At 37.0% G+C, this 25,126-nt stretch overlaps 1 protein-coding gene across 1 annotated transcript in view; it reads left to right on the forward strand.

Moving 5' to 3' along the window:
• NEGR1 (neuronal growth regulator 1) overlaps nt 1-11,092 on the forward strand; it is an 813,773-nt gene extending 802,681 nt beyond the window's left edge. The window contains exon 7 of the mRNA XM_025417983.3: nt 7,120-11,092. Coding sequence (XP_025273768.1) covers nt 7,120-7,244 — 125 coding nt within the window. The 3' untranslated portion in view covers nt 7,245-11,092. The remainder of the gene's footprint in view (nt 1-7,119) is intronic.
• Nucleotides 11,093-25,126: the final 14,034 nt, after the last annotated feature.

Consider the following 25,126-nt stretch of genomic DNA (forward strand, 5'->3'; position numbering starts at 1 on the left):
GAGAGCATTAAAATATCTTTTGAGCTGTCACCTCCCACAGTCTGTAATAAAACAGAGCTGTGCTGTCTTTTTGGAGAGAATGAATGATGCATAATTTCTCAGTAAACTAATGTGCAATCTATTTTGAATCCACATTAATCACCTTCTTTTTATATGAAATCTAATTTAGGTGTAAATCATTCACTTCCCAGGTACAAGCTTTCTCAGTAAAACATAAGTTGAGGCCAGCTTTTTCTTACGGAGGCAGAGTTAATGTAACTAAAGTAACTCCACCTAAGATTTTAGCAAGAATCTTAAAAATATGACTCAAAGCTAGTTTAGTTAAAGCTTGAGTAATTTAAGGAAATTGCCTAGGCAAGTAATTGGTATTATACCAAAACTAAATATTTCACAGTTACATTTGCTTTTGCCTAAAAATAAAAACTGGAGCAATACAAGGGAAAACTGCCAAGACTGAAAATAATATGCAGCAGCTGTAAGTAATTGGGAGTGATAATCATAATTAGACAAGATGTAAGACGTGTGTTAAAACCCAGATTGGATCTTCCTGTTGACAACTGGGAGAAATCCCAAAGGCCTGGACTCCACACCTAGCCCAGGCACTTCCGCTCCCTGCCTGAGAGCCCCAGAAAAACCAAACTCAGCACTAGATCAGCCATGAAACCACTCTCTAAAGGCCAGGCCTCCAATGGGGGGGTGAGGGTGGGAGGGTGGGAAGGGGTCATACTCTCTGGCCTCAAGGACTCTGCAAACCAGGGGGAGACTGGACAATAATCTAGCAGTAAATGACATTGAATAAAAGTCCTTCAAAAGAAACCAAGATAAAGAAGAGAAAAAAATAAGAAAAATAAATAGATAACATGGAGGACAAGTTTGTAAGACAAGAGAAACATTGATTTGATCAAGTGTGGGTTAACAATGAGGTAAAATATTCTTGTTCCATGGAAAACATCTCAAGCTGAAGAGAAAACTTTATAGGGGCAGGAACGATTCCTGTTTTGCTCGGAGAATGGCTCGGAGAATGCCTAGCACATCGCACACACTGAATTTGCTAGACAAGCGCGTGACTAGGTGTTTGGATAATACTTGAGGCAGTGCTCATCCTGGTCAGATGCTGTGCTGGGTGCTTTCAGGGTAGTGACACGTTTAATCTTCGTGGTAACTTCGGAGATAGACTCTTCATTTGCAGATGAAGATACTGAACTAAGCACAGCTAAGAAATGTGTCCAGGTAGGAAGAGGTGGAGCTACACTTGGAACCAACACCATCCGGATCCGCGGTCCATAGATTATACATATTTAAAAACTAGGACTCCTTTAACCTTACCAAGAAAGTGAGTGGAACGACAACCTACTTTTCCTGTTATTTGTTTTAAATTCTGACTTACAAACTACACCAAAGGATAAAACGGTAAACATGAAGGCATCTCACACATGACTTGAAGGCTGTGTCTTTCTCTCTCTCTCTCCCTCTCCTCTTTTAAATTCTTCCCCCTTTTGTTTCTTCCTTTTTCTCTTCTTTTTTTCTTACTCCCTTTCTTCTCAATGCAAACCTCTTGTCCTTTCCACATTTTTCTTTTTTTTTTTTTTAATTTTTATCTATTTATGATAGTCACAGAGAGAGAGAGAGAGAGAGAGGCAGAGACATAGGCAGAGGGAGAAGCAGGCTCCATGCACCGGGAGCCCGACGTGGGATTCGATCCCGGGTCTCCAGGATCGCGCCCTGGGCCAAAGGCAGGCGCTAAACCGCTGTGCCACCCAGGGATCCCCCACATTTTTCTCCTTAAGGCCAAAGACAAGGAGCAGCTAGTGGGCTCCGTCAGTTAAGTGTCTGGCTTCAGCTCCAGTCATGATCCCAGGGTCCTGGGATCCAGCCTCACATCGGCTCTCTGCTTCTCGCTCTGCCTGCCGCTCCCCCTGCTTGTGCTCTCTCTATCTCTTTCTCTCACTTTCTCTATCAAATAAATAAATAAAATCTTAAAAAAAAAAAAAACAAGACAGTTAAACAGGGAGTGGGAAAGAAACATGGAATAGTTTTCCTCTCACATACTTTGCCTTCAGTACAAGAAAGCATAGAGACAACGGGTGTTGTATCAGAGTTGTCCTGGATTAGACAAATGAATATTTAGGAATATCTTCCCACATTTAATTTGACAAACATCTGTTGAACGCATTGGATATAAGAAACAGATGTATGCATTATAAGGAGGACTGTTCTGTAACTTCAACATGCTTACAGTCCAGTGGAAGAGAAATACATAACTTACTATATAAGTTCAAGAAGAACTATTTCTGAAGTCAGATAAAAATGGGGGACAAAAAAATGGGGGACTAAATATTCTTAGATTGGGGGGCCTCATGGACTAAGTGGTATCTGAGATATCAAAGGATGAGTAGGACTTTGGTAGGTAGAGAAGGGGAACCAGAAGGAAGGTCGTTTAAGCTTCTGAACATGGCAGATGCAAATGAAAAAGAGTAATGACAATATTCTATGTGCTCAGAAAACGGCTGGCGACTGGAGCTAAGGGCCTGTATGAGTCTGGATCAGTTGACTAGAACCAGATAACAGAGTCCCCTGAATGCTGAGCTATGGTGCTTTGGCTTTCCTCAGTAGGCAGTGGAGAGCCCCGATGGCCTGGGATTAGCAGAGGCTTCTACTCGTGCCTTCAGTAGTATGATCTATTTTCCACAGACTAGCCAAGTGATCACTTAAAAATGTCAGCTGGCCTCAGAACTCTCCTATGGATTCCATATCACTCAGAACAAAACCAGAATTCTCACCATAGCACCACAGCTCCTTTGATCATAGGCCGTCGGCCTCCTAATTTTATTTAGGATGAGCAGCAGTGTGATATTCACAGAGAATACCCAACAGATCTGACCACCCCAGAGGCACCACTACAGGTCTCCTAGGAAATTCAGGACTGTGTCTGGGCGGCGTGGGTTCATCTACATTCTCTATTGTTTGCTGCAAGAGAGTGATGCTCAGAGTTTGAGGCCTGCTCTTTCTCATAATCAGCCTTATGATCTATCTTCTTGCTCAAGCGCCGAAGGGAGGTATTCTGACTCTGTGCAGGTCTTAGGAGGTCCTAAGTCTCAAAGTAGGGAGGGAAGAAAGGCAGTAAAACATGAGTGAGGAAAGACAATATTCTTCTGAAAAAAGAAGTCAAAGTATTTTGTCCCTTTATGTGTTTATGGTAATAGTGTGGGAAATGGGTATTGGCGTATGAGACGTTATCGAAACTTTTCTCTTTTTGAAGTAGATGATATTTGAACTGAGCCTTCAAGCTAATATCTAATAGTGAACAGTTATTTAATTTATTAACATATTCTACAATTTCTCAAATAGCTGGTTGAGATTTAACATGCCAAATAAATCTAATTGGCCCAAGGAGTACTGAGACTCCTAATGTTAGTACCATTGGCCCGGTTAATGAATCACCCAGTTAATGAATCACACACAGTACAAATCCATAATAGATATCAGTCAAGGTTACACAATCAGACTAAGGTTATATAATAATAGGGAACCCCCCAAATAAAAGGACTACTATGCCACCATTTTGAAAAGTGAGATATCTATGTGCTCGTGTGTGTATCATCGCATATTGTAAAAAACACTTGTATTTGCATCTGCTCTCTGGACTGCTTACTTCCCATGTTCCTTGGAGAGCCCTCCTATGTTTGTTCATTATTCTTATAATTATATATATATCCTAATGTCCTATATATGCCTTTTTATTTATACCTCCAACTCTAATAAAACCTTCCTCCAAGATTGAGTTTTATTCATCTTAGCCGATATTTAATCCCCAGCACACGAAACATGCTCAATATATACTTAAGGAGTGTGAATCACGATACATGACTTAGCATTAGATATCTGACTAAAAGTTCCCTTGACTAACTTTACTCTTTGTTTTTCTGGCTTACTAATTATCAATAGCTATTCTACAGTCCATTTCCTATAATAATTGCAGGCTAACGATGCAGCAACAGGCTCCTACTTTATTTTAGGACTAATAGAGTATTGCATTTATAAACAACTTAAGAGCACAGTGGGAAAAAAAGATATACTCTCTTAATTAAAAAGTATTATTTAATTTTAATTATTGACAAACCTTTGTCATGTCTAAGACATTAGGAGGGTGAGTAGAAGATAAAGGCACACTGGGGGAAGAGGTGGGGTATATGGAATTAAGTAACAAAAGGACCATCTCTACCTTGTTAGCTAGTGTGTTCCCAATGTCTGGTACCTAATTCAATAAATATTTCTAAATGAATGAAAGATGATGTATTGTAGGTTCTCTGGCCTATATATGCAAGTGGTTTGCTTCAGAAGAGATTCTCTTTTGTAGGAGAGAAATACTACTTTTAACTCTAACTCATTCGTTTGGTTAATGGAATCATTCATTAAAGAGACATTTCTCGAGCATCTACTATACACTAGACTTTGCCACTCTCTGTGCATGGAAACACGGAGACAAATAAAACATGACCTAGGAGAATTCACAATCGGGTGAAAAAATATATATGTATATGAATATTTGCAATGTAGTATGATAGTCATAAGAAGGAATATATATGGTGGCCTAATGACACAATAGAGTCATCTACACAGCTTGCTGGAAGAGGAGAGGGGATTCAGGAAAGAGTGCCCCCAAAAATGCACTTTAGAGGAGGGATTAAAAAAAAGATAAAAAAGGGATAAGGAGTTTTCAGGATTCTTTATACTTTACCCACTTAATGTACTATTTAATTTGTCATGATAATAAAAATTTTATCTTTGCTTTGTATGCTTGACTTTTAAGATCTATTTCTTATTTATGAAATCATTTTATATGCTTTGCTTATTATTAGTCCTTTACCATTATACTGGTTTTACTGCATTCAAGATTCTTAAAAAACAACAGCAAAATAACTCTTAAATAGCTGTCATTGAGAAGGTAACAGAGCAATTAAATATTTATTTATGTTTTAAAAAACAAAACACTTTTCTAGGTCTTGAACAAGAGAAAATAATTTAAGGAGTTTCATGGTTTTAAATTAGACTTCTTATATATCAAAACTTCAAAATCTTTGTGTTTCACAATATGCTGCTCCTCTTCACTGTCTCATTTTTTAAAACTCATTTGTGATGCCAATAGAAGCGTTAAATAGTGGATTTTGCTCTCTGTTTACTAAAGAGTAGTAGTCTCAGGCCTTGAGCTTCATTCAGCTGGAATCAACAAGTGTACTGTCAAGGAAACTTCCCACTGCAGAGGTTAATGCATCTTTCATTCCCTTTAATTTCTAGAGATATAAACAACACAATTTATTCTTCTTGTAATATGGAACTATAGTCATTGGTGAAAGTTCCATTAAAAAACTACCTGCTGGTAATTTAAACTCCGTGTGACTAAAACTGCTCCTGGGTTTGAGTTATGGATTTGAGGATGAAGTAGTATATATATTTTTTTATTACACGATTCATTTTCTATTAGGAAACATTGCTTGAAATCCAAGTTTCATTAAGAAAGGGTAGTTAAAGATAGGTTGGTGGGGTTTTTTATTATCACTATTATTTTTATTATGGCAAAGGAGAGTCAGTCTCAAGCAAAGCTGAGAATGCCTGCAATATCCAACTTCTGAAACACAGTATAATTCACATTCAGAGAAGCAACGGTCCTCTTGTGAAATGAAGTGGAATCCATTCAGTCGACTCTCAAAATATTCCAAGCTTTGGTGAATCTCTAGGTGAAATCTCTCAGTGAAAATTTAACATGACTCTTGGCCAAGTACGACATAAGCTTCTCTATGTATGAAACTGTGATCTTTCCAATGTATAAAAGTAATCATACGATTCAACAGCTCCAAATTCTTTAAAAGCTCCTTCAGTATAAAAAATTAAATTATTTTTCCTTACAGCTGAGGTCATGTTTTATCTGCCTAGAGTTCCAGTTTCAATTCCCTCGACTCCAAGCCTCAAACTTCATGGTCCAGCAAGACTAATCTACTAGAATATAGGCCATGCTCTCTCCTTTCCTCGTCCTTTTGAATAAATTGTTTTCTCTACCCAAATGGCTGTCCCCTTTGGTAAAACTCTGTTAAATCATCCCTCTCTTGCCCAGGCAGAGTTAAATGCACAATTTTCTGTGTCACTCCATTACAATTGTTTGAATATCTTTCTTCACCTCACCCCCTGACCCACTCAAAAAAAAAAAAAAAAAAAAAGATTTTGGAAGAGAGAATCTCTTGTTTTGCCAGCATTTAGCACAGTATTTGGCCAATAAAAAAGATCCACAAATATTCATATGTGTATATGTATGATATGACTTACATGTGAAATCTAAAAAAGCTGAACTTGTAAAAACAGAGCAGAATGGTGGTTACCAGAGGCTGGGGTGGAGGCATCAGGGAGATGGTGTTTGAATGTACAAACTCAGACCTGGTGAGCAGATGACTCCTGGAGAACTAACGTACCGCACAGTGGTTGTAGACAACAATCCTACGTTATAACCTCCAAAGTTACTCTGAAACTAGATTTTAATTATTTCCATCACAAAAGGGAAATGATAAGTATATGATGTGCTAGACCTGTTAGCCCATGCCGTGGCGGTAATCCTATTTAGGATTAGCATCAAATCAACACTGTTGAACACCTTAAACTAACACGATGTTATTTGTAATGATGAACCAATAGTGGTGCTACCACGTGTTATCTATTTGTAACACGATGTCGATTACACATCTCGATAACGATAAATGTTAAAAAATGTACCCATGAACTACGCATTATCCACTGATCCAAATAGTAACGCCCCATGTAGAAGGAATAAGGAGCAGAGCGGCTGTGTGTGGACTACTTAGCATGTGTCCAGCCCAGTGCAGTGTGGCCTGTGTGCTTCCCCCCCAGTCCACACTGCAGCCCTGCCAGGTGGGTTGTATTATTTCTGTCTTGCCCTCGAGAAAACTGAAGCTCAGAGCGGTTAGCTGAAGAGGCCACACATTGTCACGGAGCAGAACCAGATGTGAACCTAAGTGTGTCTGACTCCAGTGCACCCAGCTGCCTTTTGATGATTGTTAAGATCCTGAAAGACACAAATTAGATTTTGATTTAATCTTTTCCGTTTCTTTCCAGCTCCAAGTACAGCCCAGTATGGAATTACCGGGAGCGCTGACGTGCTTTTCTCCTGCTGGTACCTTGTGTTGACACTGTCCTCTTTCACCAGCATATGCTACCTGAAGAATGCCATTCTACAATAAATTTAAAGACCCATAAAAGGCTTTTAAGGATTCTCTGAAAGTGCTGATGGCTGGATCCAATCTGGTACAGTTTGTTAAAAGCAGCGTGGGATATAATCAGCAGTGCTTACATGGGGATGATCGCCTTCTGTAGAATTGCTCATTATGTAAATACTTTAATTCTACTCTTTTTTTGATTAGCTACATTACCTTGTGAAGCAGTACACATTGTCCTTTTTTTAAGACGTGAAAGCTCTGAAATTACTTTTAGAGGATATTAATTGTGATTTCATGTTTGTAATCTACAACTTTTCAAAAGCATTCAGTCATGGTCTGCTAGGTTGCAGGCTGTAGTTTACAAAAACGAATATTGCAGTGAATATGTGATTCTTTAAGGCTGCAATACAAGCATTCATTTCCCTGTTTCAATAGGAGTCAATCCACATTTACAAAGATGCATTTTTTTCTTTTTTGATAAAAAAGCAAATAATATTGCCTTCAGATCATTTCTTCAAAATATAACTAACACATATCTAGATTTTTCTGCTCGCATGATATTCAGGTTTCAGGAATGAGCCTTGTAATATAACTGGCTGTGCAGCTCTGCTTCTCTTCCCTGTAAGTTCAGCATGGGTGTGCCTTCATATAAAATACTAATTTTCTCTTCGTTTCCAACTAATAAAAATGTTTTGCCAAATCCTAAAATTTGAAAGCAAAAATAAATCACAAGATAAAGTTGAGCTATATCCTATTTCTAGAGAACGAAGGAGCTGTTAGACTATAAAAATCTCATCCCTCCTTCCCAATGGGCTGTGAGGATTTTGCCCCACATAAACTCAGTTTTGTGATGAAAACAATTTAGTTAATATAGTACAGGTAAATTTATTACCATATGATTTCTTTAGTTGTAGTTGAATGTTGGATCCACTTTGGGAAACAGTTCCCCTTAAGATGACAGCACAGTCCATCCTAGAAATCACCTAGCAATACAGCATCCTTTCCCTTCACTATTCCACGCCAAAATTTTTAAGATGGTTTGTCAGAAAGAACACAAAGTCCGATCAACTAATATTACATGAGTTGATGAGCATTCCAAATTCAGCTGGCTCTGAGGCAGGTAAATAGATGGAGTGCTCCTGTAGACAGGGGCATTTCGCATATTCCCCACCTGAAAACATCACTCAGTTGATAGTTTGGTATATGTGCTGCCGAAGCAAGCACTCAGTTGATAGTTTGGAATGCGTGTTATATCAAAGAAAATGTTCCAGAATATATTATAACAGATATTCCATGCTGGTATGCAGCAGATCAATCCCTGAAATAACTAATTCTGCAATAAAATCTCTGTAGCCATGTCAATTCAAACAAGTAAAGGCAAAAAACCAGACAGAAGCAACAAAATTAACCGTGCTTTATTTCTTCTTACGTGGCATATATAAGATGTGATCAAGTGAAGACAAGACACCAGTGATTAGAATATCTAAAGATGTATCATTAAATTATCATGAATATTTCATTGTTTCTATCCTAAAGAATGAAAACTACACTTTTGAATGAACATGGAAGTATTATATTACAAGAGTATTTTGATGGTTTTACTCTTTACTAAAGAAAGACCATAGACTTGAAAGCCATTTTCCAAGTTTGATGAAATTAGCCGTTTCACTACATAGAGAGATTTCCACACATAGTTCCCTCTTGCAAGTCACATTTACAACAAAAAACCTACTAATAAAGTGAGACACAAGATATTTCATGGAGGTTGTACATACTTAAGATATCTAATAGTTTGCCCCAAAAGCAATGGCTTGAAAATCATGATGTTTTTTTCAAGTAAAGCTTAGCCCTGAAGTACACCATAAATCTATTTTAATTAGAAAAAATGAATCCTAAATGAGGAGGCATAAATATACAGTGTTTCCACAAAATGGCAATAATATGGCATAATGCTATTAAATTTACTCACCATAATAATTCATGACATTGTTTCGCCGGATGTATTAAAAACTTGATTTCAACACACATGGCATTTTAATTTTGATTATTACTGATTTGCTTTTTTAAAATATTTTTTTGTGGAATTGGTGAGTAAACTATATATATATATTTTTTGTATTGCAGCTTTAAAGTGGCACACTCCATAATAATCTACTTACTAGAAATAGTGGTGCTACCACAGAAAGTGTTAACCATCAGTACCATTGTTTGGGAGAAAGAAACAGATCAAGAATGCATATTATACAGTGACCGCTTTCCTAGAGTTAAAAATACCTCCTCTTTGTAAGGTCTGTAGGGTAAATGTGAGGTAAATCGAGGTATAAACTATGGATGAACCAAATAATTAGTTCAAAGTGTTGTCATGATTCCGAATTTGTGGTCTGGTGTTTTTCCCATAGAATGTGACAGAAGTACAGTCATAGCTCAGTAGCTATATGTATTTGCCTTTATGTTAGAAGAGACTTTCTTGAGTGACATTTTAAATAGAGGAGGTATTCACTATGTTTTTCTGTATCACAGCAGCATTCCTAGTCCGTAGGCCCCTGAACAGAGTGAAACCATGAGTATTTATGAGTTCAATATTGTTCAAATAAGGCTACAGTATTTGCTTTTTTGTGTGAATGTATGCATATAATGTTCAAGTAGATGATTTTACATTTATAGACATATGAAATGTCTGATTACTCCATTTTATCAGTCCTGACTGTACAAGATTGTTGCAATTTCAGAACAGCAGTTTTATGAAATTGATTTATCTTTTGATCTGAAACAATTTTTTCTAGGTATTCATTTCAGCGTTATATTTCCACAAGTTCCATTTGTGGGACTCCTTTGGTTGCCCCTAGTTTTTTTTTTTTTTTCAAAGAAAGAAAAATAAGGAGCAGTGGAGGAAAGAGAGTGAAAAGAAAAGAAAAAGACAGAAAGGGTGGAGGTAAAGAGAGAGGGGACAAAATGGAGGCAGGAAGGACGAGAAGAAGGAAGGAAGGGAAGAAGGAAGGGAGAGAGGGAAGAAAAGAACATTAGGGTAGTTGACTTAATTCATTTGCATTCTTGGTTTAACTGCAAGTGGTGTAATTATGTTTTACAATGATCCCATTTGAAACGTAAGTCCTGTGACACCATTAAGTTCCTATTATGCAGCAATTATATAATGAAAAGTGCTGCCCAAATTATAGTATTGTGTTTTTCGGGAAACACTAAAAGATTCGAGAGAGAGAATGTCAAACTTAAAACCACTTTTGGGGGTGTTTAAAACTTAACTGAAAAATTAATGCTTCATCATAACATTCAAGCTATATCTAGAAAGTAGACTGGAGAACTAAGAAAATTACCCAGGTAATTCAGGACTATATATATATATATATATATATATATATATATATATATATATATATATGTATATATAGTATGTATGTGTATCTATGCATAGATACACACACACACACACACACACATATATAAATACCCCAATGTGTGAACTCAGAAACCTCTGAGAATTTTATCAAAGCCAATCATCTATATTGATCAAATTTACTGAATAATTGTTAATTTATCCATTGTGCTTAGCTTTGTGACAGCCAAAAGTTACCTATTTAATCTTTTCAATAAAAATTGTTTTTTGAAATTCAGAAATGATTTAAAAAGAGGTCAGGTTTTTAACTATTTATTGAAGTATGTGGATGTACAGTATTTCAATAGATATGAATATGAATAAATGGTATGCCTTAAGATCCTTTGAATATGTATTTACTTTAAAAGACTGGAAAAAGTCCTTCCTGTCTTTTAGTAAAACATCCATATTTCATAATCTGATGTAAAATATGTTGTACTGTTTCCAATAGGTGAATATAAAGTCAGTTTATCAAGTAAAATATGTATTTGACTCATTTTAAATATTCTATTAGTTTAAGAGAAGAAGGAAGAAAATAATTTAAACATACTTCTGCTAAGAAGGGAACTTCTTTATTTTCTGCTGCATTCACTGTACCACACTCGCATCTCTCAGGTGCCCCAACCCAATATAGGCTGAAAATCATAGATGCTACGATTTCAAAGGGTTCCACAATGCAGCCTTCCTTTTTGTTGCTGATTCCCAAAAGGTTTCACAGGTTGAACTACATGTTGCCTAGAGAGGCAACTTGCTGCAGAGACTTTATTTTCAATGATTTAGAATTTTCACCTGCCCAAATGCAGCAGTTAGCCACAGAGACTGTTGGTCAAATCTTGTTGGTTTTTATAGGCCAAACATCCAAAAACACAAATACCTGTAGGAGTGAGGCATGTGATATAATTTCATAAGACAGTTGGGTATAAAACAGGGAGGACATATTCCACCTCAAGGCATTCAGAGATGATTTCCTTAAAAACACCCTGCTCCTCAAACAAAACACGATTTGGCTGAGGGCCCTGCGTTTGTGACTGCTGCGATATCCACGTGAGAGACACCCCAAATGAATGATCTAAGCCATCTTCTCCAAGTCTGTCCATCTATGATGATCAACCAAATGAAATGGAACAGTATGGTAGATGAACAAAACAACAAACCATGGAAAAGATCCACTTTGTGTAGTAAGGTCTTTTGAGGTATGGGTGTCATTGCTCTTCCAGGAAAACTATATCTACTAAAACCCTCCTTCCCCCAAAATGAAAACACATTAATAAACACCTGATTTTCCAAGTGGCTCATCACTTCTCCCTGTGTAACTTCTACCCTGTACCCAATCACATGGAAACAGAAGCACCAAGTCTCAGATCCTGAAAGGTAGCATATGAAACAGCTATTTTGTCCCTGAGCATGAAGGTCAAAACAGAGAAATGCCAAAATGACATCCAGGTATTTGGAAAATAATCACCTGCATTAGCCTGTTAGGCAGAAATTTATGAATTTTCAAAGAAAAACTTCTAAGAATTCATTCAAGATAATGGAATTTGATTCAACCACCAGAGAGTTGATGCACTCTTTCTGAACTTCCCAAGAAGCATATGCTTTCACGTTCACATGCACTTCGAATAATTCTAAATTCACTGAAAATATTTAAGAATTGACATCTCTAGTGGATGGAATAAAAATTGGCAAGTGAATCACATAAATACTTGCCAGTCTTCCTGGAGAGAAAAAAAGAAAAAAGTTTTTAGTCTTCTTCCTGAAAGCTCTGCCCACAGTCATACTAAAGTTAGCATAACTCACCCAATGCCTTCAATCTCAGAAATGTGCTCCACCTCAGAGACAGCTAGAATTACTGGTGGCAGCTAGAATTACTCCTGAAAGGTCACGACTATCTCTACCATGCATTTTACAATGGCAAAGCACTTTAGCAGACATTTCTACTTTGACTTTCACAATACTTTAAAGTGTTATTATTGTCATGCGTTGATGATGAAAACAAGATTCAGAAACCTTAAGTCACTTACTAAAGATCATACCTCTCTAAGTGGCAAATTTGAATCAAAGAGGCAATGCAAAGTACTCCCAAGTTGTTTCTATTTTTATTAATTTTCTTAGGAAGAGGAAAAGGAGGTGATGATATTACTAGCTTCACAAACAACTATATGTATATTTATATTTATAAATAAGTAACTTTGTTTTTACATTTTCTTCTTTAATGCCATCCTTTTATTTTCCAACCGTTCCAGAGCATTTGTGACTTAAAGGCAAATCACATTTTACATTTCATCTAAAATTTAGGGGGAGTGGAACATTGAATACAATTGCCTTTGACAAGTAGGCTTAATTAATATTAGATCCATCACACCAAATGGAGGATCTTGTCATAATCATATGTATCTTTTCTATACAGCATTTTGCAAAAGACCTGCCAAGTTTTGGATAATCCATTAAGATTATTTCCCGGAATTCTTAGGAAAATGGAGACCAAAATATCTATTTTTTAAATTTACAATAGAATACAGATGTTAACCTTGAATGATGTTGTTTGGGCCAATTTATATCAAAATACTACTTATATTTTGTGCTGGGTCAGTAGGACAAAAAGGAGATTCTAATTTTAGAAATTTATACAACCTAAGGAATACATTTGTATATTACTGTCAAAATTATAAATGTAATGCAAATCCTGTGAACTTCACTCTAGTCAGAAAAAATGAAGAGCATGCTTTCATACCATGTAAGTGAACATATTAATCATTAATGAAGGTCTGAGTAAGATGCTACAACCAGATAAAAGGAACAGACACATTTATAGATCAAGAATATTGAAATTAATATGCTAATGGAGGCAAAACTGACTTTTTCCAGAGTAAGGAAGAGTAATTCAATTCACCCAACTGAATCTTTAACTAAGAGAAGTTATTTACATGTCTACAGACAAGAAATATTTGGCCTTCGCCTCACTTATCTACAACTTGTAAAATAGTTCGAATGCAATGAATGATAATAGACTCCCCTAGAAACAGAATCAGGTGACCTGAAAAGGTGTACTTTTGCATGGGTTTTTTACTGCAAAACAAATTTTTTCCTAAAAAAAATGAGATGTAAAAATCTTTAAAACAGCTGAATTAAATGTGTTGACCAAGTTATCTATATATCTAATAGTCTGCATTCTCTATACTCTAATTGTTCATTTTCCTCCTATTCCACAAATCATTACCTAACAACAGTTTGGGACATATAGACGGTGAAGTAAACAATTAAACATAACAAGGACCACCTTGCTTCAACAGTGTACCTTGGTGAAAATGAATATACTTTGGATACTTGTAAAGAAAAAAAAATACATTTGTCATTTGGAAGGAGAGCATTTAGTTTGTGGGATAACAGGAATTTTACATGAACCACAATAAGAAAAATAAAGTACCAGTTGAGATAAGAGTATTTTATCAACCAAATACAATGATAATGGTGAAAACGTTGCAAGAAGCTATTGCAAGAGCTGAATGGTCTGCTTCCACTTAATGCTAATGAGCCTAGTCCTTGCACAAATTTTGGTTCTGTAGAAACTACAGGAGGTAGCATGGTTCATTAGGCTTTCAAAGCTTTAAAATGTTAAAGGGGGTTTTCCTCCTTCAATTCAAGTGAATTGCTAAAAGCATTGGGATGTTCCTCAGTGGAACTTTGAATTTGCTAGTTTCTTCATTAATTTTGACCTTTTTTACATTCGAAAAAGTTAACTTTACACTAAACTACAGTAGACTTCTACCTCCTGCAGTTTTGAATTGTGCTTAAGCAAGTACTCCAAGCACATGGAATTTCCGAAGAAAATTGAGGGACCATATTTTAGAAAAGGGCTTTATAAAATAGTCTTTGGAGACTATAATATGCTAATAATAATAAAGAACAAGAGTTTCTTGATTGCTATAAAATACCTAGTAGGGCTCACAGAACTCTCACATCGTTTTCTAAGTCGTTTCATGAATGTGGAGGGGGGTTGCCCTGAAAAGCGACATCACCCATTTGACAAGTGACCTGGCAAAATGTGGTCAATAGCTCATATGTGACACACTCTTTAAGAAATTGTTGCCAGAGATTTGAACTGCTTCAGCTGATGTCTTTCAAAAAAATACACACACTCACATACGCAAGTGCAAAATCACGTTGCTATCAGTGATCTGGAAAATAAGCCTGCAAGCCAGCCACGTGGAGTCCTGGATTACTCAAAAAGAAGAAATGACAACAGCGCAGGCAACAGTTTCTGTTTAAGTTTTATTTGCTAAGATTTTGAAATAAGTAACATCTTGCGTTTAATTAATCAGAGGTTGGCACCTGCTCTAAATGCTGACATAGAGCAAAGCAGATTTTTTTTTCTTAATATGGAGTCAAATTTATTTCTGGAAATACATCTCTCCTGTTGATAGATAACTAATTTATGCCTTGGGAAGTCTCACTGTCTAATAACTTTAAATGTTAAAGAGAAAGACTGTTGGGTTGTTGGTTTTTTTTTTTTTTTTTGAGAAGCATTTTTTTCCTAGAAATGTATATTTCCAGTTTATGGATAGGCAAACTCGTATGTGTGTTCAGAAGTTCTTATTCTCTCATAATTCAATTTTATCAACATATTAGAAAGATTCTATGGCTTAACATATGGCAAATGTAGAAGAGGAAATATTTCCTCTGTCTGTCAAGGTTCTTCTAACTGAACTAAGAATTAAATTGACATGAGACAGATGAACAGGTGAAAATCTAATTTTTTATATACAGAAAACCCACATGGACACGAAACCCTAAAGACACTCAGGCAAAATTAGGTATTTATGTCATCCTGGATGAAGGAGAAGGAAGAATGGAAAGACATAAATGTTTTGGTAAACAAATGTTTGGTGGCCTTTCAGAAGCAATGGGACATAGGATTTTAATCAAACAGGCCTTGCTAAGATCCTCCCCATCTGCCACACTTAGCTCATATTATCACGTGTTATCTATGGTGGGAGCTCTCTCTTCCTGGAGCAAGTCTTCCATCTAAATTAGAGGGAAGGTCAAGTTTCTTCCTGAGTCTTTTAGGCTTTGATCAGTTTAATAAAATATGCATACCAAAGTGGCACATCTTGGGGTGGCCTACCCTTGACCCCTACACAAATATATATCTTTTATCAACTAACACGAGAATTTATATAGTGATCTTCATTTTTATGTTGAGGTACATTCTCAGGATTATGTCATTTCAAGAAGAATCTGTCATCTGTTGATTTTGGATATTTTATAAATCAAATTTAGTTTAGACCAACAAGATCTTTAACTTTGTCAGATAACTTGAAATGTTCACATGACATCCATCCATTCATCCATCCATTCATTCATTCACAGGAAAGTGTAATTAGGCAACCTTCAAGAGCCATCTCAAAGGATTGTCTGGTAGAGTTAATTTGGATGCCTAGAAGACAGTCACCACGCTAGAGAAAAAGGCATCTATTTCTCTAACCCTTACTCTAAAGCCAACTTGGCCTTAAATCTGAAAAAGAGGGAGAAGGAAAAAAAGAGGGGTGGAGGTAGGGAGGAAGGGGAGAGTTGGTGAGAGAGAGTGAGTAATTAACAATGTACATATGTTTCCCCCAGGAAAAATTGTAGGAAAATGTTGCCAAACACTTCCTTCGTGTGCGTGTGTGTGTGTGTGTGTGTGCATGTATGTGTGTGTGTGTGTATTTCCTGCTACCTGGATCTACCATGAAATAGATAGAAAAATCTCTGCAATGTGACTTCAATTTCCCCATTTATATTTAGTAAATACAGTGATGTGAATAAAGGTTGCTATTCTATGTTTTCCAGAGTTGTCACTTCTCTTGTTTCTTTAAAGGTTTAATTTTTATTCCTCTAAAAATAGATTCTGAAAGTAGTAGTATATCATACCCCCTTTCTAAAAAAAGATAGACAAGATTGCATTTCATCACATAACATACTGAAAGAGATAAAACTTGCATTGCTATGTAACTCTGGTAGTTAACAAAGAATTCTCCCAGACAATTGCTGAAATTGCTTAGAAAGAAAATAAAATCGGAATTTGAATAGGTCATCATTTTATAAATATGCACAATAAAATAAACAGTCAGACCATCTGTGATTGTCAGGTATAAGCTTTTTTGTGATGTTTGCACACACACACAAATCCCCAGATTCTTGAGAATTTAACTCTTTGGATTTCAAGCTACCAGAAACATTGCAAAATGTTTTTCAAAAGCAAATAAACATTTATTTTAGTGGGTCTCAGCTTTATAAATCTGTGATATCAGTATATTCATATGTCATACTCTATCGGTCTTGCTTGCAAACAGAAACACACTGGCTAACTTGAGGAGAAAAGGAACATTGAAATAAACATTTATTTTAGTGGGTCTCAGTTTTCATAAATCTGTGATATCAGTATATTCATATGTCATACTCTATCAGTCTTGCTTGCAAACAACAGAAACACACTGGCTAACTTGAGGAGAAAAGGAACATTGAAACAATTGTGGATAGCTCTCTGAATGATGGGAAACAGAATGACACCAGACTGGAAATGTTGGGCGCCTGGGTGGCTCGGTCAGTTAAGCAGCTGCCTTTGGCTCAGGTCATGACCTGGGGTCCTGGGATCCAGCCCGACCCTGGCTCTCTGATCAGCGAGGAGTCCCTCTGCCCTTCTCCCCTGCTTATGTTCTCTCTTTCACATCCTCTCTTTCTCTCAAATCAATACAGAATATCTTCTTTTTTTAAAGACAGAAAACATAACTGAAATTGCAGCCAATAGACAGCCAAACATACCTCTATGGTCACACCCAGGTAAGGACACCACCTCTATGGACATCTGTCACCTTTACTGGATCTCAGCTCTACTACTGCTATACTGGGTAATATCTAACTACTCCCATATCTGCATCACTTGCCCAAGATCCAAAGTTCTGAGCAGCTGGCCAAACCTCAGTTTATATGCTTAAGAACTAAGATGCCAGATACAAGAAAATCTGCCCTGCTGAGTTCTAGAAACAAGAAACAGGGCCCTTTCTTCCAATAAGATCCCTTCACTGAAGATGTTTCCAAAGAGGTAGAGCATTCAGATACTATTTAACATAAATAGGAAAATTGTCCATGCCGTTTGTCTGTAAGCAGGTGAGTTTGTAGAAAGTCATATTTGGAAAGCCATTATACAATTGCCTTCATGGTAATTCAGTAAACAGTCTCTATTTTAACTATAATCTCAGAAAACATTTCAATTATGCCTGTATATTTGGTATAGGACCTTCTACATCAAAACTCTTTAGCTGCTCATTAAAATGAATCTAATGAGGGGCACCTGGGTGGCTCATTCAGTTGAGTGTTCCACTCTTGAGTTCAGCTCAGGTTATGATCTCAGAATAGTGAGATGAGCCCCTGAGAAGGGCTCTAGGCAAAGCAAGGAGTTGGCTTGTCCCTCTCCCTCCTCCTCTTTTCCTTCCCTCTCTCGAGCACATGCTTGCATGTGCTATCTAAAAACAAATAAATAGAATGTCTTTAAAAAATGAATACAATGAACAATTCATCAGAATTTCATATTTTATTTGATGTAGTCTTGAAAAAGTATAGTGGAGTTGATATAAATTCTCGTGTTAATATTTCGTAAGGACTGGAAATTCAATTTGGGAAGACAGATTTTAGATAAGAGTAGTAGATGGATGACAGAGAGACAGATGAAAAGAGAAAAAGAGGCATTACTTTTTTTTCCCTTCATGATGGACATTTCCTAGTAGGGAGAAAAATGTGCAAGAATTTCTTTGCCTATAGTTTCCTTTTTAAAAACAATCAAAAGAGACAAAAAGTCTTACTCATTTGTCTGATGTTATCTGCAACAGAGTCAGCATACTGATGTGAACTTATACATTTCTTTCTTTTCAGTGCATGGTTCAAGTAAGGGGTATATTACAGGTAGTTTGGCTTCCATGACAATTATTTGTTTAAAGTATAGAGAAGCATAAAAGATTTTATACACATATTTAATATTTTAGTTTTAATAGGCTTTTTTCTTACACTCTAATTCTGTGCTTCAAACAGGATCATGTGTGTGAGCAAGCTATAAAACAGCCCAATTAAAAATTAATATCAAAACTAATCATCCTTGGGAAAGCAGCTTTACAGAACAGCCCAGTATTCCAAATCAGATCAGCTGTCTCTCTTTTAAATTGAAATCATAGGACTGTTACTTTGAGCACTGATAATCTCTGATGACAAGGAAATTTTCAAAAAGTCTATGGACTTAATTCCAGATTTCTATTCCAGAGGGGGGGGGAAAAAATTTACCTAGATTCTATTATCTGTAAAGGTATTAAATTAATAATTTGAATAATGTTATAATGAGAAAAAGACTTAAAATTTGGGGATCTGAGAAAAAAAACAAAAAACATAAAAGCAGAATAATTAGTTGAATGGCACATTCATGACGAATTGTTCTGTAGGGCCTTTATCTCATAATAGATGTATGTCTACATTCCAAGAAATAGGTGCCATAATTTCCCCAAAATAGCAGACATCAGATCTTGAGAAAAGTAAATGAGATCCTGTACTTGTTTATTGTCCTTAACATCCAATAAGCCTCTTGTTTCCATTGCCCTACATCATTTAGATTGACTTAAGATAATATTCAGTCAACACATTTATTGAGTGCATACTTTTACCAAAACACTGTGTCGGTATGTAAAGATGAGGGACTCCCAACGTAATGGGACAGACAGACACAGAAATAAATGATTAAACACAAAGTCTGCAAATGCTGCAACACAATAGTACAACACAAATATTGCAAATGCATTTATGAAGTGTTCAGGAGCAAAAGAGCACAGCAACTAGCTGTACGAGGGAGGCAGAAAAGACTTCACAGAAAAGGTGACACTGAAGCCTAATCCTGCAATATGACAGTTTCATGCTAATTGTAAATTGCAATAAATATTTAATAAGTATGAGCCTGAGTCCTCATTTGGAGCAATGTACATCAACATACTGAAATTTACTGTAATTTATGACCAAAACTTTATCACTTGTATCCATCAAATGCAAAGCTGATACCGCCTCCAACTATCCCTTTCCCCTGTCAAATCCACTCCAATCCTCTTTCTGTCCCCACACTTAGGTAAAATTGTGCCATCGATGACCTCCACATTGCTAAATCTAAACATAATTTCTCAGTCCTCCTTTGACTTGACTTGATTAATGGATAACTTGCTTCTACGGGAAACATTTTCAATACTTGGCTTCCATGAGACCGTGTTTGCTTCATTTTTCTCCCCTCTTTCTGGCTACTCCTTTTCAGATTCTTTTGAAGATTCTTCCTTTTCTTCTAAATACTAAATGTGAGGGTACAGTCCTCAAATTGTTTCTTTTTTTCCTGCTACGCTTGATCCATAAGTGATATCATTCAATCTCTGAGCGCTGAGCAGTATCTATGCACGGCTCCCTAGGTGCACCACTGGCCCTAAAGTCTACACTGAACTCAACACTTAAATACCCAAGCACATGCTCAGTAGCTCCACTTGGAATATCTAGAAAACATCCCGAACTTAATTATGTTAACTCTGGTCTCTTCCTATTTCCCTCTGAATTCGCTCCTCCTGCTCTCATCTTCATCTCAGGAAATAGTAATTCCATTCTTTCAGGTGTTCAGGGTCAAAAGCTTGGCGTCATCGTTGCTTGTTCTCTTTCTCTCAGACTCCACATCCAGTCCATCATTCAATCCTGTCAAGTCTAACTGCAAAATACAACTAGACCATGAAGACCTCCTCACTCTCTCTGCCCTGGTCTGAGTCACATCATGTCCTGCCTGGATTTGTGTCGTAACCTTCGGACTGGTCACCCTGATTCTAATCCAGGCTTCTTCATTCTATTTTCAACCCTGGAGCCATAGTCATTCTGTTAGATCTGCTAAAAAGCCTCTCAGATTTCCCCATGTCACTCTGAGTGGGCTAAAACTTTTGCTATGAATCACAAAGGATTTTTTTCAAGATTGTATTTATTTATTTGACACACAGAGAGAGCACAAGCAGGGGCAGTGACTGACAGAGGGAGAAGGAGAAGCAGGCTCCCTGCTGAGCAGAGGGCCCAATGCTGGGGCTCGATCCCAGGATCTTGGGATCATGACTTGAGCCAAAGGCCAACGCTTAACTGACTGAGCCCCCCAGGTGACCGGAATCACAGTTTTATGTCATTGAAATCTCAATAACCCCTAAAACTCTTGCCTCGTATCCATTGATGCCAGGCTCACCTGCCTCCTTATGGTTCCTCACATAGGCCAGGCGTGCTCCCACTTCAGGTGTTCACATCTACTCTTCCTTCTGCTTGGAATGAACTTCCCTGTGGATCAGCATGGGCCAGATCACACCTTCCTGTGTGATCTTTCCTCAATTTTTACCTTTTCAGTGAAATTTGATTCTTCACTCGAAATTTTACTCTTTCTAAAATTGTAATTTCCATCCCAATAATTTGTGTCCTTCTACTTTTTTATTTTTCTTTTTAGCACTCATAACCAACACTATGTAATATACCCACTTACCTTTTTAGTTTTCTGTCTTTCCTCTCTGCTCCATGATGGCAGAGATTTTTGTAAGTTTTGATCACTACTGTTTCTCTGATATTTAAAAGCAGTGCCTGACACATCACTGATGCTCAATAAACACTTGTTAAATAATAACAAGTAATATACAACAGGAGGAATCAAGATTATTAAAATTAGTACCAATACTGAATATTTAGTCACCTGTGTCCTGAGGAAGTTATTAAAAAGGAGATGTGAATATGTATATTTCTTGTCATATCAGAGGCCTTTTTGACTGGGAGGAGAAGGGGAGCAATACACCAAGGCATGGATCCCTGTCCCAGAGGCTCCACTGATTTCTTCCAGGGCCAGAATCTCAGCTGAAAAGTTAAGGTGGTGGCAGTTCTGAAGCTGAATCTTAATAATGCCAGCATTCTTGCGATTTCTCTTCTGTTTTCCCAAAACTTACCCGGTTTTAACTCTAGTCAAAGACTCATTTTACATTTGTCCTGATGTTTCAGATGGGAATTATTCATTCTGCTGAAGAATTTGCTAATGTACAAATGGTCGACCTTGTGTGCAATATTGTGATTTTTGCAACCAACTGTTCCGTTTCTTTCCCCAAATTTATACAGTGTTTCCATTGGAATATAAAAAATTAACTCTCTTGGCTTCCCATGCCAATAACAGCAATGTGATTGAAAACAGAAGAGTTGTTTAGTTGTTGAGATGGGAACATCATCCAAACTTCCATAATTTCAAACACAATCTCAACTGAAATCAGCAATAAGCTATTCTGGATTTCTTAATCTTAAAAAAAATACTATTTTTAAGGGCACCTAAGTGGCTTAGTTGGTTGAGGGCCTTATTCTTGGTTTTGGCTTGGGTCATGATCTTGGTTTTGGCTCAGGTCATTCTGCTGGGCACAGCATCTGCTGGAGATTCTCTCCCTCTGTCCCTACACCTATTCGTACACACTGTCTCTCCCTTTCTCTCTTTATATAAAATAAATAAATAAATCTTTTTTAAAAATACTATTTTCAGTGGGACTTTTAAAAAGCTGTCTATTTTTACTATATATATTTTTACCCACCCTAACTTTCATATAACAGATAAATGCTAAAATCTCAGTGGCTTATCTCAATTGAGATGTATTTTTCATTTATGTCCTAACCAAATAGCAGCAAGTTTGGGGAGGGGGATTGTCCTCCTTGCAGGGATTCAGGGCCCAGGCTGATGAAGCCTCTGCCATCTTTAAACATGGCTTCTACAGCGAACTTAGCCATTATGTATGCAATGACAAGGCAGAGGAAGAGAAAGAGTAGAGGAACATGCAAGAAGTTTATATAGGTTAGGCTTAGATGTGGCATATATCGTATTTACACTCCATCAGCCAGCACTCAGACTTTGGGCTTTAATCTAAGTCAAGAGAGGCTGGAAAATGTGTGCCAAGGACAAAGGGGAAATGGATTTTTGCTAAATTTAGCTAGTTTCTGTTTTCAGTCTTCTCTTTTAGACAGTAATTGTTTATTTTTCTTTTGCTCCCACATACAGAACTCATTCTTCCACCCCCCTAAAGTTTTACCTAGTCATTGCATCCAGCAAGAAGTCCAGTATCTTCTGGTGATGCAAAATCTCTCCAGTAAGTCCAAATGTGGTTCTTTTAAATTAGCAACCTTGTGAATATGAAACAACATATTTCCATTACCTACTTCCCATCTATATGTATGCCCAATGACAAAGGTAGTGAAAAATAAGAAAATCACAATAGAATCTTCCATTCAGGAACAAAAAGCACCTGTGGCAAGAATTTATGAAATCCTTCAGAGCAGATATTTTGAAGGGCCCCCTACACCTCAGAAGGGGGACATTTCTTGATTAGACTCTGAGTTTAATTTCTTTGAACATCTCCCTTACCCAGTTCTCTCCCTGGCCCTTTCCTCTATCTTATGAAAACTTCTCTCTTGATCACTATCACCATACCTGAAATTGGTGTGGGAGATCAGATTTCCTTTGGGGCTGTAGAAGCTTTGGAATCGTGATTCCCACTTCAGTAGGAAGGTCACACCCTTAATCTGATCTTTGTCACGGATCATTGGACCCTCCAAAGATACTTCAATTTTATTTCTTATTTTTAGGAGAGTAGTGATAGCCATCTACATCTTTCATCCCTTTCAACTCCCAAATCTCTGGACTTTCTTCATCGTCTTTGATTTCTAGAGCCAGGCCACAAAGTAAGATATATCAGGTCCACTTACAATCCACAGACAGGTGAACCAGATATCAGTCAGGTGACCTCACCCAACTTCAAGAAAAGCAACGCTTTTCTTTCATTCATGTCATTTTAGAAGTGAAGTCTAGCTGTGGACTCAATGCAGAAAGGAAAACGAGTTTGATTAGCAGCTAGCTAATATCTGCCATGACTATTAAGTTCGAAGGATTGTTATAATTTGGAGAGTGGATTTTCATTTTGTTTTGTTTTAAAGTTTCATGATAGAGATGGTGATGATGACAAGAAAGTCTCAGAACTTCTGTGAAATATATAATATTTATGAGAATTCTATTTTCTGAGAACTCATGCTCTTATATTAATGCAAGATTTCTAAAAGTGAGAAATGACAAATAGTATAAGTTTGAAGAATTAAAAATTCACTCTTTCCTAGGTTTTGGGGGGCATAGGTTTAGAGTCCTGCATTTTGAGCATGCTTCTCGTGCATCTTCCTCACTCTTAGCTCATGAGAGGGAATTTTCAGTTATAGACTCACACCAATTCTGGTAAATGTTCCAGACTCAGGGAAACAGAAGAGGATATAAATACATTTTTATGAATTTTTAAAAAATTAACTAATAATTTATAACATCACTGAGATCAACAACGTATCCTTAATGAGATGTTTAAGCATTAGAAGAAACATGTTTCCTATGACAACAGAGTTTTTCTTCAGTGAAAGTTATAAATCATTGAGTTAAATTATCTCTTTAGTTTATGTATGAATTATCAGTACACAGAATTTTTCATGCAGAAATTCCAGGACGTTCTTAGGATGAAGACAGATGTTGCAGGGTGTTGGAGTCCCTTATACCCTTTATATCAAGTTCAGGATAGGCTTTCCCATCTACACACCACAGATTGCAGCTCCTAGTAGTAGTTTAGTTAAAAGCATGATTCGGGACAGGGATAAAAATGTGAGCTTACTGGGAGGCTTCACATACAAATAGAATTTTCCTGATGGTTAACGATAGAACCAGGAGCAGGAATGAAAATATTACAAGTCTATCTCTAGAATTCCTTGATGGAGTTTTCCTGGGACAAATCAACAAGTAGTAAGATGTGTCCATATATCTCAAAAGGAATAACTTAGATAATTACCTCATTTTAACCTGTAATTATTATTTTAACCCCTTCATTATTAGTTTTAATATCTAATAGGTGACCTAAGCTAACAGCATCTTTGTGAACCACCAGGAGTTATAATCACCCGGTTACAGACTGACAGATTGTGTCCCTCGCCCTCTGAATCCATGTGTGGAAATACTCATATCCAATGCAGTGGCGTTAAAAAGTGAGACCTTTGGGAGATGATTAGGTTATGAGAGTGGAGCCCTCAGGAATGAGGCCAGTACCCTAAAGGAGACCCCACAGAGCTCTCTCGGCTCTGAACAGGTGAGCACGTAGCAAGAAGGCTGCCGTCCATGAAGCAGGAAGCAGCTCTGAATCCGTCAGCACCTCGACGGCGTTAGACTTCTGAGCTCCAGAACTGTGAGAAATAAGTGTTCTTTATGTAAGCCACCAGTTTAAGGTAATTTGCCTAAACTAAGATATATCCACAGGAGCTACGCTCTTGTCTGTGGACATTTTCTCAGGTTTCTTTTAGAATGCAAGAAAAACCACTTTGGTATTGATGTGAAGACACAGAACTTCTTACTCTTCTGCCCCCATGAAAAGCATAGATTTTCTCTCAATTACTCAGCCAATCCTATTTC

This window comes from Canis lupus, chromosome 6 (genome assembly GCF_003254725.2).
Source record: "Canis lupus dingo isolate Sandy chromosome 6, ASM325472v2, whole genome shotgun sequence".
In the NCBI taxonomy this organism is placed as follows: Eukaryota; Metazoa; Chordata; class Mammalia; order Carnivora; family Canidae; genus Canis; species Canis lupus.